Source organism: Curcuma longa, chromosome 16, assembly GCF_044706935.1.
Source record: "Curcuma longa cultivar G26 ecotype Majalengka, Jawa Barat chromosome 16, ITB_CL_G26_1.1, whole genome shotgun sequence".
NCBI classification, from domain to species: domain Eukaryota; kingdom Viridiplantae; phylum Streptophyta; class Magnoliopsida; order Zingiberales; family Zingiberaceae; genus Curcuma; species Curcuma longa.
In genome coordinates, this window is record NC_133876.1 from 5,169,018 (window position 1) to 5,185,950 (window position 16,933).

Genomic DNA, 16,933 nt, shown 5'->3' on the forward strand with positions numbered 1-16,933 from the left:
TCCAGTACATAGGCATTATATTGGATATACTAACCTTGGAGGGTTAGGAATCAAGTAAATCTGCGAGTCTTGTCTGTTATTTCTAATTCCGTTGTTAATTTCTTTGATAGAACGAACGAACGAATGGATACTATTCACTTTCACTCTAGCGCACGCACCAATTCTACACAACGTTCTTAGGTCAACCTTTCACTAAAAGAAATTCATCTTGAGGTGCGTCGCAATTAGGACTTGAACCTTAGATACTTGGAAGATTGCGTAGGCGGCTTGTCGCTGCACCTTAGTTCCGGGGGCATTATTATTGCCTTTATACCATACGATATCAACGAAGACATGAATATTATTTTTACCATATAATAAGCTAAAATATTTTCTTACTTGTTAGAGGACGATCAAATGGACTATTTAAAAGTTAAAGTCTATAAAGAAAAATAAACTATATCAATTTCTTTTTCATTGGAATGAATGTTATTGAAATAATTGTTAAACTGAGTTATTAATTTAATTATTCCTTATATTTGAAAATGAAGTTTTAGAAAGAGAAGTCGATAACTCATTAGGAACCAATTTTTTTAAGAATAATACAAACAAGAAAAAAATAAAGAAAATGGATATCGCAAGAAAAAAATAATTAAAAAAATAAATTAAGGATAAATTTTAAATTAATTCATATTAGTGATAAAAGGAAAGAAATTAAAATTTAAGAATAGAAAATATTCAAAATTAGTATATATGTAATAAAAGAAAATATTTAAAATTAGCAATCTACAATAAATCACATTTAGTTTTTATTAATGGTCATTTGCTATTTATAGTAATAAATAGAAAATTAATATAATTCCTATTAAGTTTAACATATATTTTTTTTATCCGTTTTTCATCCAAATATCTAGATTAATATCATTATTATTATTATTTAAAAAGTTTAAATTAAATATGTATATATAATTGTATATTTAATGGAAGGGAATTTATTTATTATTATTATATTATCATTTTATTCATTATCGACGTCAGATTCAATTTCTCGTTTCCACGGCTCTTCCAGCAGGCGCCGACTTTTTATTCCTGGTTTTTATTCGTCTCGTTCGTGACTCCCCTTACTCTCCCTAATGGCGATCTCTAGGGTTTGGATCTCGGCGGCCCTCCTCGCGCTTCTCGTCTTCAGCCCTGCCCTAGCGGAGGAGAAGGTGGCTCCATCTGCCCCGGAGACGGAGGCGGAGGTGGAAGCGGAGGTCGTCGAACCCTCGTCCGTCCTCACTCTCGTGCACTCTAACTTCTCCGAGACCATCGCCAAACACCCCTTCATTGTCGTCGAATTCTACGCCCCATGGTATTCCCATCTCCTCCGTCTTGCCATTTCATTGTAGATCTGTCATAGGAGGGCGATCCGGAGCTCTGTCTGAGCGTAGATTCCTTGACGAAATGAACTTCTTGATTTCCATTCTTTGATCTTGGAGCTTCTATTTCGTTTTGGAATGCTAGCTACCGCGTCTTCTAAATTGTGGATTTGGTATCTTAGTGCGCGGTGATCTTCTCCATGAACTCATTTAGGCTTTGGAATTTGTTATTCTATTTAATGCTTGGACATGTTTGTATGTCATACAGTTTTGTTCCCCCTTTTTAAGTTTGAATAGGTTCTTATCCGAAAATTACTCAATGGCGAATAGTATAGATACAACTTTTGTTTTTATATACTTATGGCTGACTTAATCTTAATTCTTCCCCACCTTCCTGTATTTAGAATGTGGTCATTAGGAATTTGTTTACCGTTCATTGAGTTGCAAAGTAATTAAAGCTTATCCTGAGTGTTAAAAGAAGAGATTGTATGATTTCTGCAAGTAGAAAGAGTACAAATTGGCTGCAAATAGACATTCATTTCATAGAGAATTTGTTAGCAGTTTATCATATATCCGTCAATTTTCAGGAGCTGTTATTTTTAATTCATGCATACAATCATCTTCAGTGACAGATAATGCTTCTTACATTACCCAGTTATTGAATAATATTTTATATTTGATTATTTTCCTTGATAGGTGTGGGCACTGCAAGCGGCTTGCTCCTGAGGTAATTTTTTCTGTAACATAATTAAGGTTACTTGTTGTGACTAGCTTAGCACAATGACAATCTCCCAAATACTTTATTATCTCTTATTTGTAGTATGAGAAAGCTGCATCAATCTTGAGTAAAAATGATCCACCAATTGTTCTGGCTAAGGTTGATGCAAATGATGATGCAAACAAGGAGCTTGCATCAAAATATGAAATCAGGGGCTTTCCTACACTAAAGATTTTCAGGAATGGAGGTGATGCCATGGAAGACTATAAAGGTCCGCGTGAAACTGATGGAATAGTTGAATACCTGAAGAAACAAGCTGGTCCTGCGTCCTCTTTAATTGGATCTGCAGAAGATGCTGGAAACCTAATCGTTGATAAAAAAATCTACATTGTAAGGAATCAGTTTGCTTGTTTGTTATCTATGTAATTCTTTTTGGTCCTCATACTGGAAAATCATTGTACAGGTTGGAATATTTCAAGAATTTTCTGGGGAGGAATTTGAGAATTTTATAAAGGTTGCTGAAAAACTACGTTCAGACTATGACTTTGGACATACTTTAGAGTCTAAATTCCTTCCGCGTGGAGATCCAACTGTAAAACTACCAGTTGTTAGGCTCTTCAAGCCCTTTGATGAACTTTTTGTTGATTTTGAGGTACCTTTGCTAGCTCACTTTGTGCTTCAATTTTGCTAAATATGAAACTTCCCTGATACATAAAATGCACTTCCACTGATTTAATGACATTGGTCTTGCAGGATTTTAATGTTGATGCTCTAGAGAAGTTCATTGAATCTGCAAGTATGCCTATTGTTGCTACTTTTGACAAGGACCCAAGCAATCGCCCTTTCCTGATGAGGTTCTTTAACAGCCCCAATAGCAAAGTAAGGGGAGTAGATTTGCTATACTTTTATTTGATTAAATTTACTTCTTAATGCAACAAATAAATAATACTTGGTCAACTATATCCTTGAACTATGCAAGCAATTAACTTTTACTACTCTTAGTGAACAATATCAGTAGCTATGTGGTGTTCTCTCTATATTTATCATATATGGTGTCATTGTTCATTTTTGTTCCGGATATTTTGGTATCTTTCTTTTCGTGGTCTTATCCCCATGAAATATTGGGTACTATTTGTGAATAGTCTTTTATGTTTCTTAACATGTATCCATAAACTATTGATGCATTCATCTGCAAATGAATTGAGCTGACATTTATCAGTAAACATATATATTTCATTATTATAATATTCTTTTGGATATTTGGTCTGGTAGCCTGACGAAATTTTGAGGAGCATGCTTATTTATTGATTGAAAGTGACTTTGGCGTCAAATCTTTTGGTAATTATATATATATGCTTATGTTTCTTGTCTTTCATTCAATTTTGTGGTACGTTCTAGATGCATTTCTCTAATTTACAGTGTAACTTAGCTGAAATGGCATTCTGCATTCTTCTTTTTAACCATTTAACTGCATCATGTTAATTTATTACTTTTTTTTTCTGATTATACTTTTATATTTTCTCTTATATTTTACATTTCCATATTTTAACGGAAGCCTTTATTTTTCTGTGGTGGGTCTATCTTAATTTTGTATCTTGCTATCAATAGGTTTTGCTTTTTCTCAACTTCGCCAGTGAAAACTTCGATGCTTTCAAGTCTAACTTGTATGAGATTTCTGAGAAATATAAAGGGAAAAACTTAAGCTTTTTGATTGGTGATCTTGAAGCTAGTCAGGGTGCCTTTCAGGTCAGTGCTGGTGAACCCTGTCTTTATCTACTTTCCGTCTTTTGTCTTCTTGTTTTTCGTTGCGTGTTATGTGATTCTTCATTGCACATATAACAGTACTTTGGCCTAAAGGAGGACCAGGTTCCTCTCATCATAATTCAAGAAAATGATGGCAAGAAGTATCTTCAACCCAACCTTAGTCCTAATCAGATTGCCACTTGGATGAAGGATTATATGGTACGCTCAAAATAAATTTTGACATCTTTAATAATTTAGACGATTGATTGTCTCATTCTAGAGCACAACTTTCTTTTTTGTTGTGGGCCATCATTTTTAATATTATGAGAATGGATTTGGAGTTTACAGCTCTTTAGTTAGATGGTTTAAGAGTAATGTCATTGGAATTTAATTTGATAATGAACTCTTACCATGCTGACCTGGGTGTGGTGCTTCATAATGTGAATGAAGTGTGATGACAGGAGTGGCATAATAAATAAAATCCCCAAGTGGAGGAAGCATGGATTAGCATATAATTTGTGATCTGTCCCACCCCATCGTTTTTTCCCTTGCTCTCTATCAATCTTTAGTCGGACACACCTTTAGGGGTTTGCATCTAATGAAAAAAATAAACAAATCATTATCGTGCTGTAGCCCTATTGGATGAGGATTGAGAAAGGGATTTTAACTATAATGCACCTTAAGGGGTTTGCATCTAATGAAAAAAAATAAACAAATCATTATCTTGCTGTAGCCCTATTTGATGAGGATTGAGAAAGGGATTTTAACTATAATGCACCTTAAGGGGTTTGCATCTAATGAAAAAAAATAAACAAATCATTATCTTGCTGTAGCCCTATTTGACGACGATTGAGAAAGGGATTTTAACTATAATGCACCTTAACCCTTCTCACTCTTAGCAGGAGGGGTTAGAAAAATTATTTACTGACATGATATGCACCATCGTCATCCTTGATCTAAATCATGGATGTTGATATCATATCAGTATCAATATTGAACGTTCAAAAACCTTAGGTATCGGCCATATTGGACTGATACAATCAGTGGGATCAGAATCAGTAAAGAAAAATTCATCAAAAAGAGAATAAATATGAAAAAGAATAAAATTTGTTTAATAAATATGAGTAAAAACAAGATAAATAATCAACACCATCCCAATAAATAATTTTAGTATAGGATTATATACTGTCTGCTATTAAAAATTGATGACTTAATCAATAACATTATAACAAATAATGTAATTGCTAGTATCAAGATATTTTAATCGATTCATTTTTAATCTATATTAATAGTATGTTGTCATAAAACTAGTAATTGCATATCATATATATTCTTTAATTAAATCTGTAATTATGCATTAGTGATTGCTATTGTTTACAATTTAATCGATACTGCTAATTCTATATTAACAAATTACTTATTAATTGTACATGAATTAAAAATATTAATTAATTAATCACATATTAGTTAACAGTATAAAGTTATTAATTATTTTTATAGAATTAATAATATCAATAAAACAGACAAATGTTTCCACTTAGACATGTTGTCGACATTATTCTTCACTCCTAGACGATACACCCCCATCCAACTTCAGTCCATCTGCCTCCACTCACCTTTTTCCTCATACCTAATTTTATTCTTCATATATTAATATCAAAAAGAATTATCAATATTATTGATAATATTTTGGTAATTAGTTTCAGTAAATTATATAATTATTATATTTTATGAATAAATTATAGAGTTTTATAATAATTGTTAGATAAAACAAATATCAAACGATATCTTAACTAAAAACAATGACCCATTGAAAATTTAGATTAAATTATTAAACATAATTAATTGAAATTGTTTCATGTATTACAAACTGTTCCAGTGACATGGATCACCACAGATGCCTTCTTCCTCTTTTCCATCGGGGTTTAGTGTCTCATTCTCTTCCATTCTGTCTGATTCATTTTTTGTATTCTCTTCCATCAGGGATTCATGCTGATATCAATTTAATTCCCGATTCTTTTTTTGTATTCTTGCATACCTCCAAGAATCGATAGCATTGCCTGATTTCTTGGCCAAAATTGGATGTCTTGGCTGATCCGGATCTAACTTGGCTGATTTGTAGCAGGATTGGTGGAGTTTACCAACCATGATTTAAATTGAAGAAAGGTGTCATTATGTTCATTAGTATAATTCTGTGATGTACTTTAAATTGACCAAACTAAATAAGATTTAAACATTCCCCTCAAAGGAGATATTGAGTTATATAGGTCTTTCAATTTCCATACACCACCAATCATGGTTTAAAGTAATAATCTGATGCCGAGGGTCAGGTAACATTATAGCAGCCATCGTTCTCACTCTTTGCAATGGGAGGAGTTAGAAAAATAAATACCGTCATTATTATCATCGCTATCCTTTGAAAGACATGGTTATGTTAATACAACTGTTAGATAATACTCGGAATCTTGCACTATATAAGATTCCAAAATCCTTCAAAAGAATATTTTGGGTTTTAAAGAGCGTTAAATTTCCAGACCACCTGAAATGTACATTTAATCACTTAGACTATTTGAATCTGTTTGATAGTCCATTTGTTATCTATTTGTGTAAATGCAGGATGGAAACTTAAAGCCTTATAGAAAGTCTGAGCCAATACCAGAAGTTAACAATGAGCCTGTTAAAATTGTTGTTGCTGATAATCTGCTGGAAGTTGTTTTAAACTCTGGAAAAAATGGTTTGTTGTTACAAAAACCACCTTTTTTATTTAGCTTGACTGATTGATCCTGTGATTTCTAATTTATGAAGCCATTTTTTAAAATGATTTGTTATGTAGACTACTATAAGAACATTGAACTGTTTGTCTTAAGTGCGTATTTTCCTCACAAAATGTACAATTATCATATGATGTCTTACCCTGTTATCTATAATGTTTAGAAATTCTGCAGGAATTGACACAGGTGAACAATTAATGGTTCTGGTTAGACTTGATAATATCAGTAATTGGTAAAATTTGGCTTGATTTTGTATGTCCTTATGAAATGCACATGCCATCATTGGTTCTTATGCTTGGCTAGCTGTAATGCTTAGATCATCTGTAGGAAATAGCAGATTTGACTAATTGATCATAAAATTCCATTGATAATGCACAAAATAAAGCCTCGCTATGTGTTGTTATATATCCTTGTATTAAACAAGTTGTTTATTTAATGATAGTGAAATTCTATATTGAATCTTTTGTGTTTGATGCATTTGTCCAGTTTTGCTAGAATTTTATGCACCTTGGTGTGGGCACTGCAAGAAACTAGCACCTATTTTGGACGAAGTAGCCATCTCATTTGAAAATGATGCAGATGTAGTCATTGCAAAGATGGTAATTTTTTCTTTTATCATGTTTTTGTGGATGTCCATAGATGTTACAAAGATAATTTTGATAAGCTGTTGCTTTCTGGTTTCTTTTTTGAAGTAATAGATGGCAACATTCATGATTCATTTTTTGTGTTGCTATTCTGATATATAGTTTTATTTTATGATTGATTTTGTATAAGTTACATAATATAAGGTCCTAGCTTTTATTTTAAGCAACTCGTAGGTTCAAACTGTTGCAGAGAAATAAAAATGTGCAAAAATCACTATATTCAAGTTGTAAAAGTCTGATGACTTACTAGGCCAAAGGATTCATGTGATAAGCTTCTGTCTAGATTTCTAAACCCAAAATAAGCTTTTTCATTCAAGATCAGCCTGAAGCAAGGTTTAAAATTTCGTGTTGGGCCAGGCAAAACGGGTGGAATTTGCTGTTCCACCTGCATCCCGACATTGGCACAGTTGGTATAGTGGGCGGCCACATGATTGTGGTGATCTCCACGGAGGCGCCGAGATCCCACAGTGACCTTAGTAGGGTCATGAAACCCTGCATTATTTTTTATATTTTTAATTTTTGTAATATTCAGATTGATTTTTTAATATATTTTATATTTAAAAAATATTGATATGGTATCGAAATCATATCGTTCTGGTCTGAAACCTTGGCATGGATCGAGATTTTAGAGACCTTGGTCTAAAGAGATGACTATAAAATATGGAGGGCCTGTTCATTTTGTTGGAGGTTAAGATTGCTTGTGATACATCAATTAGTATGATTCAAGATGCTTCAACAGACTCTGGAAAGCCACATCTGATTTATGTTTAGCTTAGTTTATACCTTTACCACCAAAGCTTAATCTTGTTCTAATTGGTTTTCTATTTTTCTTCCGTAATTGATGGCACTGGCCAAAATATGTAACCTGACAAAGTTTGGTTAATTTTAGTGAATTCATGCTAATTTTTATGATTAAAAAAATAAAATATACAATAAACATATCCTTGCATTTGCTATTCAGTAACTTATTTATGGCATAAGCATTGCTATTTATAGTTGTTTTTCCGCACATTACCAAGTAACTTCTTTTAACCTTTTTTTTCTTCTGTTCTGCTCATGAAATCTAGGATGCTACAGCCAACGATGTTCCCAGCGAATTTAATGTTCAGGGTTACCCGACGTTGTACTTTTCATCAGCAAGCGGCAAACTTTCACTGTTTGAAGGAGATAGAACAGCAGAGGGCATCATTAACTTTGTGAAATCAAATAAGGATACAACTAGTCATTCTGACTCAACTGACTCTGTAAAAGTTGAAACTGAATCAACCGACTCTGTAAGAGATGAGCTATGATCAAGGCGGTCAGTCATTCAACCTTGTTACTGAAATCTATCAACTGCTATACTTATTGGTTTGATCCAATTTTACTGTTTTCTAAAGATTTTGAAAAACATTACATCAGTCTCTGAAGTTTTCTCATTATCACTTCCCAACCATTTTTTTGTTTAATTTCGAGTCACCTGCACCATCGTGCGCTATAATGGTGCTTTCCCTTGGAAATTTGAGGGAGCAAAGTGATGAACAAATTGCACTGGGCAAATTTATCAGCGAGTTTGTAGACTGTAAACTTGGGCAAACTGAAACATACCCTATGTGTTTTATTTACCTTGCTCTTTTTATTGCAAAAGAGGCAAAATACAACCATTACCTATCTCATTTTAAAGTGTAATCTCTCCTTTGCATTGACCCCATCCATCAAATGCTATATTTTATTTGTTTATTTATTTATCATGAGATTCGTTGTCTTTGTTTGAGAAATACCTCGATGAATTGCTTCCTGATTGTCCTTTTTCGGCTGCAGGAACGTAGCAAGTGTTAGCTGCAGAGGGAGGGGAATGCAGAACTAGAAACAATGTCAGTATCTGACATCTCATAGCTTTGAATAATAAAGGCTTTTGAAAAGCCCCGATTTTCCCTTTTGGATTTTGTAGCAGTATATGTGATTATATGGGCAGATTGTTCTAATTTAAGTTCCGGAGTTTTTCGAATGGAAAACCATCTTTACAAAGGGGAATTCGTGTTTGTCCCGGTGGTTTCATTTGTTTTTTAAAATTTTATTTCATGCTTTTAATTTTCTTAATTTCCTCATTTTATGGTTTTGAACTTTTGATTTTGATCTGTTTTTTTTTGTGGAACAATGGTTGAAATTGTTTATCTCCAGCTGTATTCATCTTTTTTTTTTAAAAAAAAATTGAATTGCTTTATGGACCAAATCTATTTAACCATTTTATAAAACATATAAAAGTTGATCATGACTCTCTTTTGCATAAGGTGAAATTTGTCATCGTAACGGTCCCACATGATCGGATTCACGATCATTTGTGAGGAGGTAAATCGAGAAATTGTAGTTGATTATGACGTAAAAGGGTATTGTATAATTTCGTCAGAATTCGAATCCTTGTTTTCTTTTGTAATTTTGTTACGTTGTAATTAACTCAGTTATGTTTCGAGAGTCATAATTTTAGACATTAGTCAAGTGGCAGGTTGATCGATTACTGGAGATCAAATGTTTTGTTGGATTATATTTCATTTAGATTCACTATTTTTGTCTGTTAATTTTTTTTTTGTTTTTTGTCCTCCGTTGAGTTTGAAGAATTTGAACTTGCATTATTAATGTTATCGCTAGAATTATCGTGGAAATCAATTCTGAAGATTTGACGATGAAAATGGTAGATTTAAATCTTTATATATCCAGAAGATTGGCTTGTAAAAATTTATTATTTTATGATGGTTTTCTACATGGAAACGGACAAATGCACCAAAAAGGCTTTAAATAGTCTTTCAGTGGAGAAAAAAATATCAATTTATTTTTGTTTAATGAAGTTTTGATATATTTATTCAACGGCACACTCAGTTTTATAAATATTCGATAGGTGCCTGTTAAAGGCGTTTGTTTTATAAAATATCTTTTGCTCTCTGTACGTTTGAAGAAATTTTTGCTTCTCTGAATCAAATGAACTAGGCTAAATTGAAGATTTTTAATTATTTTATTCAATATATTTTTTAAAGTATTTAATGTCACTAAAATCTTAGATTTATATTAAATTAATATTATTTTTTGTTTTTTTTACAAATCTTAAGTCCTTTAGCGCAATTTTAAGTAAAAGTCTACGGCAAGTTTAAATTTATTTTAAATTTGCATAATTGTACTTTTGGTAATATTTTGAGTGTATCTATGCTGTCTTTCCTCCCTCTTGAATGTATTTATATTATATAACATACTTAAACTATACGTACAACTAGGAACTAAGAATTTATAAGAAAATTAATTACAAAATAGACCTTAAGGAAATGGTTGAAAAACACACTTATACACTGGAGCTTACAGACATTTGAGTACACAGTCTGAGCACACACTTAACACTAGTACACTTTGTCTCTTTGAGAGAGATATTCTTCACTGCTTATATGAGGGTATTTATAGAAGGTCTTCTTATCCGTCTTAATAGTGGAGGTTATGTGTCCTTCTAGTATAATGTAGTGTAAAGTAGTAGAGTCTGAGTGTCGAATAAAATTCTTGGGACATAATTGAGTTGGTTATGACAGAGTAGATTTGCAGAAGAGGGTAAGGGTCCGAATCTCGGCGAAGCCGAGCAATACCCTCCTCCGTCGTGACCAATTACAGTTTTTCGATTTACATTCTCACAGATGGTCGTGTGACCGTTCGTGTAGGACAGTTGGGGGTGGCAGATTCCACTTTTTACAAAAGAGTGTCTAATGAAGAAAGGTTGAGAAAAGATGAGTGGAGTATCCACTGAGGTAAAGTAGGTGATTGGAGTTTCCACTAAGTAAAAATAATGTTTCTTAATGTAAGCGCTTACTTGTTTCTGGCCAAGTAAGTATTAGTGATATGCACAAAACTGACTAATCTTTTGAAGGCCCAGTGATCATATTTTTTTATATTTTTTGATATAAGACTTATTGTTGGGTTGTATATTAAAAAGTAAAATAATTAACTTCCATATCTCTTGGCCAATAAATTTTTTCCATATATGTTTCTCTTGTTAGATTGTAATTTGAAGAATCCTAATATCTGTCCCAAAATCATTGACTTCCTTGAATAGAAGCTCTTCATTGTTTTAATTGCTCGGCTAAGTTTGGTTTTATTGTCCAATCCAAATATGGACCAGAAGGATAAGTTCCAACAGGAGTCCATTGACACAGTTAATATCCATCCGGATTAAGTGTTAGGCTGGTTCAATCTTTATATCTATCTATTCAGGAGGAGAATTGTCAAAAATACAAATAACAAAAGTTTCTCCCTCCAATGGTTTAAAATAGTGTCAAATTTGTGTGGAAAAGTTTAAGTAGAGTCTAAATCATGAACCACAAATTTATGTAGTAATTCATAGTCCATAAATGTAAAAAGAGTAATTAATCTTTCTTTGAAGTTATATGCAACAAAGTTCTCATAATCTATATTTGTGCTTTGTATATAGTAGAAAACATCTTTTGGTAGATTGTTGGGTCAACTTAGAATAATTTTTTCAGATTGAGGTCTTTTTGGAGAAAATGTAGTCTTCTTACCCTTGAGATATGCTAAAGTCTAATAGTTTGCTGTGTTCCGGCCAAAAACCGACGACAGTCAACCCACTGGTCAACAATATGCCACCTCAGCCGTCAGGGGCCCAGCGAAGAAGAGGACCTGCAAGATCACTGAAGAACGAACGGATTAGCTGGCGCCGGGAAGTCCCGACAGGCCACTCCGACGCTCAAGTTAGGTTTCCGGCGGAGGAAAATAGTGCAGAAGGAGAAGATAGTCAGTATGCTAGAGATTCGATGCTTCCTTCATACCTGCGAGAGGACTGATATACCTGTGAAGAGAACCTTCCACCTGCCACCGAAGCAGACGTTGGTGGTATCTCAGGGGACAGTGTCTGATTATACCTGACATCTGCGTCAGAGGGGTGGCATCAAGGGGACAGAGGCAGCATGCATGTAACCGTCTTCCAGCGTGGCTATGTACCTTAGTCCTATCGTTTAGCAGGAAATAGGAAGATGACAGCCACGGAGAAGAGGATCGTGGAGACATGGGCATAACCTTTCCCCCGCATATTAGTCCGCACGCTTCTTTGTCTGTAGTGTTAACCGGACTCGAGAAGGAATTATCGTCGAAGTGGAGAAGTATTTGGGACCAGTAATGATCAGGTTCACAGGGGGCCAGTTGCGGTGCGTGTTGCCCGGGCCGGTTATATACTGTGAGAGAATGACCGGGCAACGTATCAAGCCGTACTATGATGAGCAAGCAGACCCAGCTTAGGTCGGTTAAATGGTGCAAAACACGGGAAATGCATTCAGGAGGTAAGTTGAGCTCGGGACTGATCATACTTAGTATTAGCCGGGCAAGCCATGCGCCGCGGAGGGATGACTGGGCAAATAAGCAGTATGGATGCAGTGAGCAAGTTACCCGATGCATATCCCGGGGAATCAGCCTAGGAGGCGGGATATGTGCGGGAATGATCATCCCTATTGTTAGCCAGGCGGCCTGTGTGATATGGAATGATGTCCAGGATATAGGACCGGGATCTAACAAGGTGTCTCCCGGGAGGTGATCCAGCAGTATGACTGATACCCGGGAAATGTCATAGATGACAACAGCCGGGCGAACCACACCTCGCATAGAGGTGGCCGGGCAATGGGACGCTTGCTGGGGCAGGTTACACAGGCTGAATGAGCTTTTGGGGGATGGTTTATAGTACTTCCCTGATCCTTTTGTCTGAGAGTGTCGCGGCCGAGACAGGGGGCCCAGGGGACCTGCCACGTCAGTTGATCCATTGACCCTTAGGACCGCTCCTGACCGGGCAAGACCACCTTGACTATGGACCCCAGAGCCGGCCCGGCTGGGCGATCTATTGACCAGCCCTGCCACGTCAGGCCGAGCAAGACTTACCACATCATGCTGGTCTTTGAGAAAGACTCAATTTTCTTAACTCCCTTTCTTCTGGGTGGGAGCTTGTTGCTTAGGAATTAGTTGCTTGAGAAAGTCTAATAGCGTTTCTTCACGTTTTCACTCTTTTATGAAAAACTTGCATAACTTGCATAAATCAGAACGTGCAACGGAAAAGAACACAAGTGAATACAGTTGGTTTTACATGGTGCACAGTCACAGGCTGCTACTCTAAGGCCCATAATCAGTGATCATTTTCGACGTACAATTTACTAAAGAACTCTCCTCTTACGAAAGGGAATTTATTGCTTTTTACAAATATATTAGGATCAATAGAAGTATACCATCCTAAGAATTCAAGTACAAAAAATGATATGTAATTTTATCGACTGAGTAGAGATGGACTTGCAATAGTCGGTGTAGCTTTTCGGCGTGATGACAGGGTTCCGGATGGAAGATTTGCGCATAGGAGGTCGTCGTAGAGGCATATTCAGATGATTCTAGGGTTTCCCCTCGCAGCTGCTTATATGGACTAATTTGGGCGTCTGAAAGTCCTTTCGAATGCCTCCACATCATGCCATCGATCCACTTTCGATGCTGACTCGACATCTTTCGGGTGCCTGTATACTAACGTGAAGGTTGCTGGATCAACTTTGACTCCGCAACGTCTTATCCAGATTTGAACGACTAGAACCTCTTTAGGCGCCTGAAGGTTGAGGTGTCTCGACTATTGCGACTCTGCCACCTCATGTGCCTCGCTGGCTCGTTCAGCTGACTTCCGGTTGCCTGAAACCAATATGGGCACCTGGACCGTTCGATCACCTAGATCCCTAGTCTCTCCTTTCCTGCATTATAATTAGTCCAAAACACAAAATATAACTGGAAGGAAACAATTTTTTACAAACTGTTTGGTCTTGACTTCAAGTTTCTAGTGAAACCCTAGGTCAGACCGACGCCTACTATTCCCCTTACTGGGAACGTACCCTTACCCACTCCACTCAGAAAAATTTATCTTTTGCCAAATAGGTCCTCCAAACCTGCTAGACTTTTGTTTAGCCTTGATCCTTATCCCCCAGGTCTTCCACTGCTAGACGTCCAATCCTCCAAATCCGCCTAGACTTCTACCTAGTGCTCTTGATCCGCCAAGACTTCCTGCATAGTCCTCTTGAACAGGACTTCCTTGCCCAGTCCTCCAAACTAGGTCTTCCGCCTAATCCTCCAGATTAGGATATCCTTTGCCTAGTCTTCCAAACCAGACCTTCTACCTAACCCTTCAAATTAGGACTTCCTTTACCTACTCAGAAGTATGACTTTCCTGTGCTTCCTGCACACTCAATTAAGCTTATCAGATCACTTCATAAACTTAACTTGAACCCTTTGTCATTATCAAAAACTCAGGTTCAATCATCTGGTGCTCCCTGAACCAACAATCTCCTCCTTTTTTATTATGACAACCTATTCTTCTGCAAAAAAGGTAGAATCTGCCACCCCAGCGACCTCACACGATCGACCTCATGACCATCTGTGAGGAGATAAATCGAGAAACTATAGTTGACCATGACTATTTACTTTAAAGAAAATATGTAAGTCAATGGAAAGTCAATAACAAGCATAAACACATAAAGTATTTGACTCCCCCTTAATTCATGACTCCCCCTGAAGTTAAGTTTTACTTTAGAAAAAAATTTTGAGAAAAAATTCTTTATTTCCTTCTCTCCTCTTAAACTTGACATGATTTTTATTTTGGACAACTTGATTAAACCATTCAAATCATACTTAGATTTTTGAATTTCTTTTTCAAGAATCAAACTTGAAACTTGTCAGTCATTTTGAAAAATATTTTTCAAAAAATTTCAAGTCAAGATTAACCATTTGAAAAATAGTTAGCTTTCAAAAAAAACACTTTGAAAAATATTCAAGACAATATTTTAAAAAATATTTTGATTTTTAACTTGATCTCTTTCGAATTTAACTTGATCTCTCTCCTCCTTTGACATAATAAAAAAATATTTAAAACTCTATTTTTGTAAAAAAATGAATCATGCAAAAAAAAAAAAACTAGATTTAACTCCAAGCATGTTTTTTTATAAATATATAAAAAAAATACTTAGACAAAAAAAATTTATCTCTTAGGCACATGTCTAACTTATTGGTTCTGACTAACTATTAAAAAATAGTAGCCTAGCCAAGTTAGTCAAGTTTAAGTGCATCATTCTAATTAACTTAATCCATTATTTTTTATTTTTAGCTCAAGTTTTTGATTTAATGCATAGACATAAGTATTTTGAAACTCAGACTTTGACCCTATGCATCTCATACCATTCTAGGTTTCACAATACACAATCAAGTTATCTCGTGTGCTTTGTGAGATGCGATAACCTAAGTCTATATCAAAGGCAAGCTAGGCATGAGCGATTTGAGGTGTCTATGATCCTATTTTCATGTAAGATACAAGAAGGAACTCTCATAGGAACTTGTATACTCAAAATGATTGGGTACGTTGAAAACCTTAAAAGATTAGGATTTCCACTAGGCCAAGAATTGACCACTGACCTTATTCTACAATCGTTGCCAGAAGGGTATAGTCAATTTATCATAAACTACAACATGAATAAAATTGATAAGTCATTGTCTGAGATGCTCAGCATGTTAAGAACTACTGAACCCAATCTCATGAAGACTAAGCCTAAAATTGTATTGATGGTACAAAAGAGCAAAGGTAAATGGAAGCTCAAAGGTAAGAGTAAGACCCAAGCCAAAGACAAGGCCAAGACTACTACACTGAAACCTAAAGGTAGAGTGCCTAAGGAAGGGACCTGCTTCCACTGTGGTGAGACCGGACATTGGAAGATGAACTGTAAACTCTACCTAGAGGAAGTTAAGAAGAAAAGAAGTGAGATTTCTGCCTCAAGTATATATGTTATAGAAACCAATCTTTCTATTTCTTTTTCATGGGTATTAGATACCAATTGTTCATCTCATATTTGTACCAATGTACAGGACTAGAGCATTGACAAAGGGCAAAGTGGACCTACGAGTAGGTAATGACGCAAGAATTGTTGCTATAGTTGTAGGAACATATTCCTTATCTTTGCATACTGGGCTTATTTTAGAATTAGAGGAGTGCTATTTTGTATCTGTTTTAACTAAGAACATTATCTCTATTTCTTATTTGGATAAGAAAGGTTTTTTATTTATAATAAAGGATAAATATTTTTTTATACTTTTAAATGATATATTCTATCATAGTACACTTCTGATGAATGGACTCTATGTTCTAGACTTCAAAAACCCAATCTATACTATAATACCAAACTATTCAAACTTAATAATTTGAACCAAACATATCTCTGCCATTGTCACTTGAGTCACATTAATGAGAGTCGCATATTACAGCTCCATAAAGATGAACTTCTGGAATCATTTGATTTTGAATTATAAGAGGCATGTGAATCTTATCTTCTAGGCAAGATGACAAAGATTCCTTTTAGTGGACATGGCAAAAGAGTGACAGACTTGTTAGGGCTTATATATATTGATGTATGTGGCCCTTTCAATTTAGCAGCTAGAGGAGGCTATCAGTAGTTCATTACTTTTACTGATATGTCAGTAGATATGACTATGTGTATCTCATAAAATACAAGTCAGAATCCTTTGAAAAGTTTAAGGAATTCAAAAATAAAGTACAAAACTAACTTGGTAAAAGTATTAAGATACTTCGATCAGATTGAGGTGGTGAATACCTTAGCCAAGAGTTTCATGACCATCTAGCTGAGTGTGGGATCATATCTCAACTGACTCCACCTAAAATACCACAGTGGAATGGTGTAT

The 16,933-nt window shown here is 35.1% G+C and overlaps 1 protein-coding gene across 1 annotated transcript; it reads left to right on the forward strand.

Annotated features, from left to right (window-relative positions):
* Positions 1 to 1,060: 1,060 nt before the first annotated feature.
* Positions 1,061 to 9,189, forward strand: LOC141847701 (protein disulfide-isomerase-like). The gene is made up of 11 exons (XM_074735768.1): positions 1,061 to 1,333; positions 2,037 to 2,067; positions 2,161 to 2,448; positions 2,522 to 2,710; positions 2,812 to 2,937; positions 3,667 to 3,804; positions 3,901 to 4,020; positions 6,418 to 6,535; positions 7,059 to 7,171; positions 8,284 to 8,516; positions 9,017 to 9,189. Exons 1-10 carry the CDS (start codon positions 1,113 to 1,115, stop codon positions 8,506 to 8,508), a joined length of 1,569 nt encoding a protein of 522 aa, XP_074591869.1. The 5' UTR covers positions 1,061 to 1,112; the 3' UTR covers positions 8,509 to 8,516; positions 9,017 to 9,189.
* Positions 9,190 to 16,933: the final 7,744 nt, after the last annotated feature.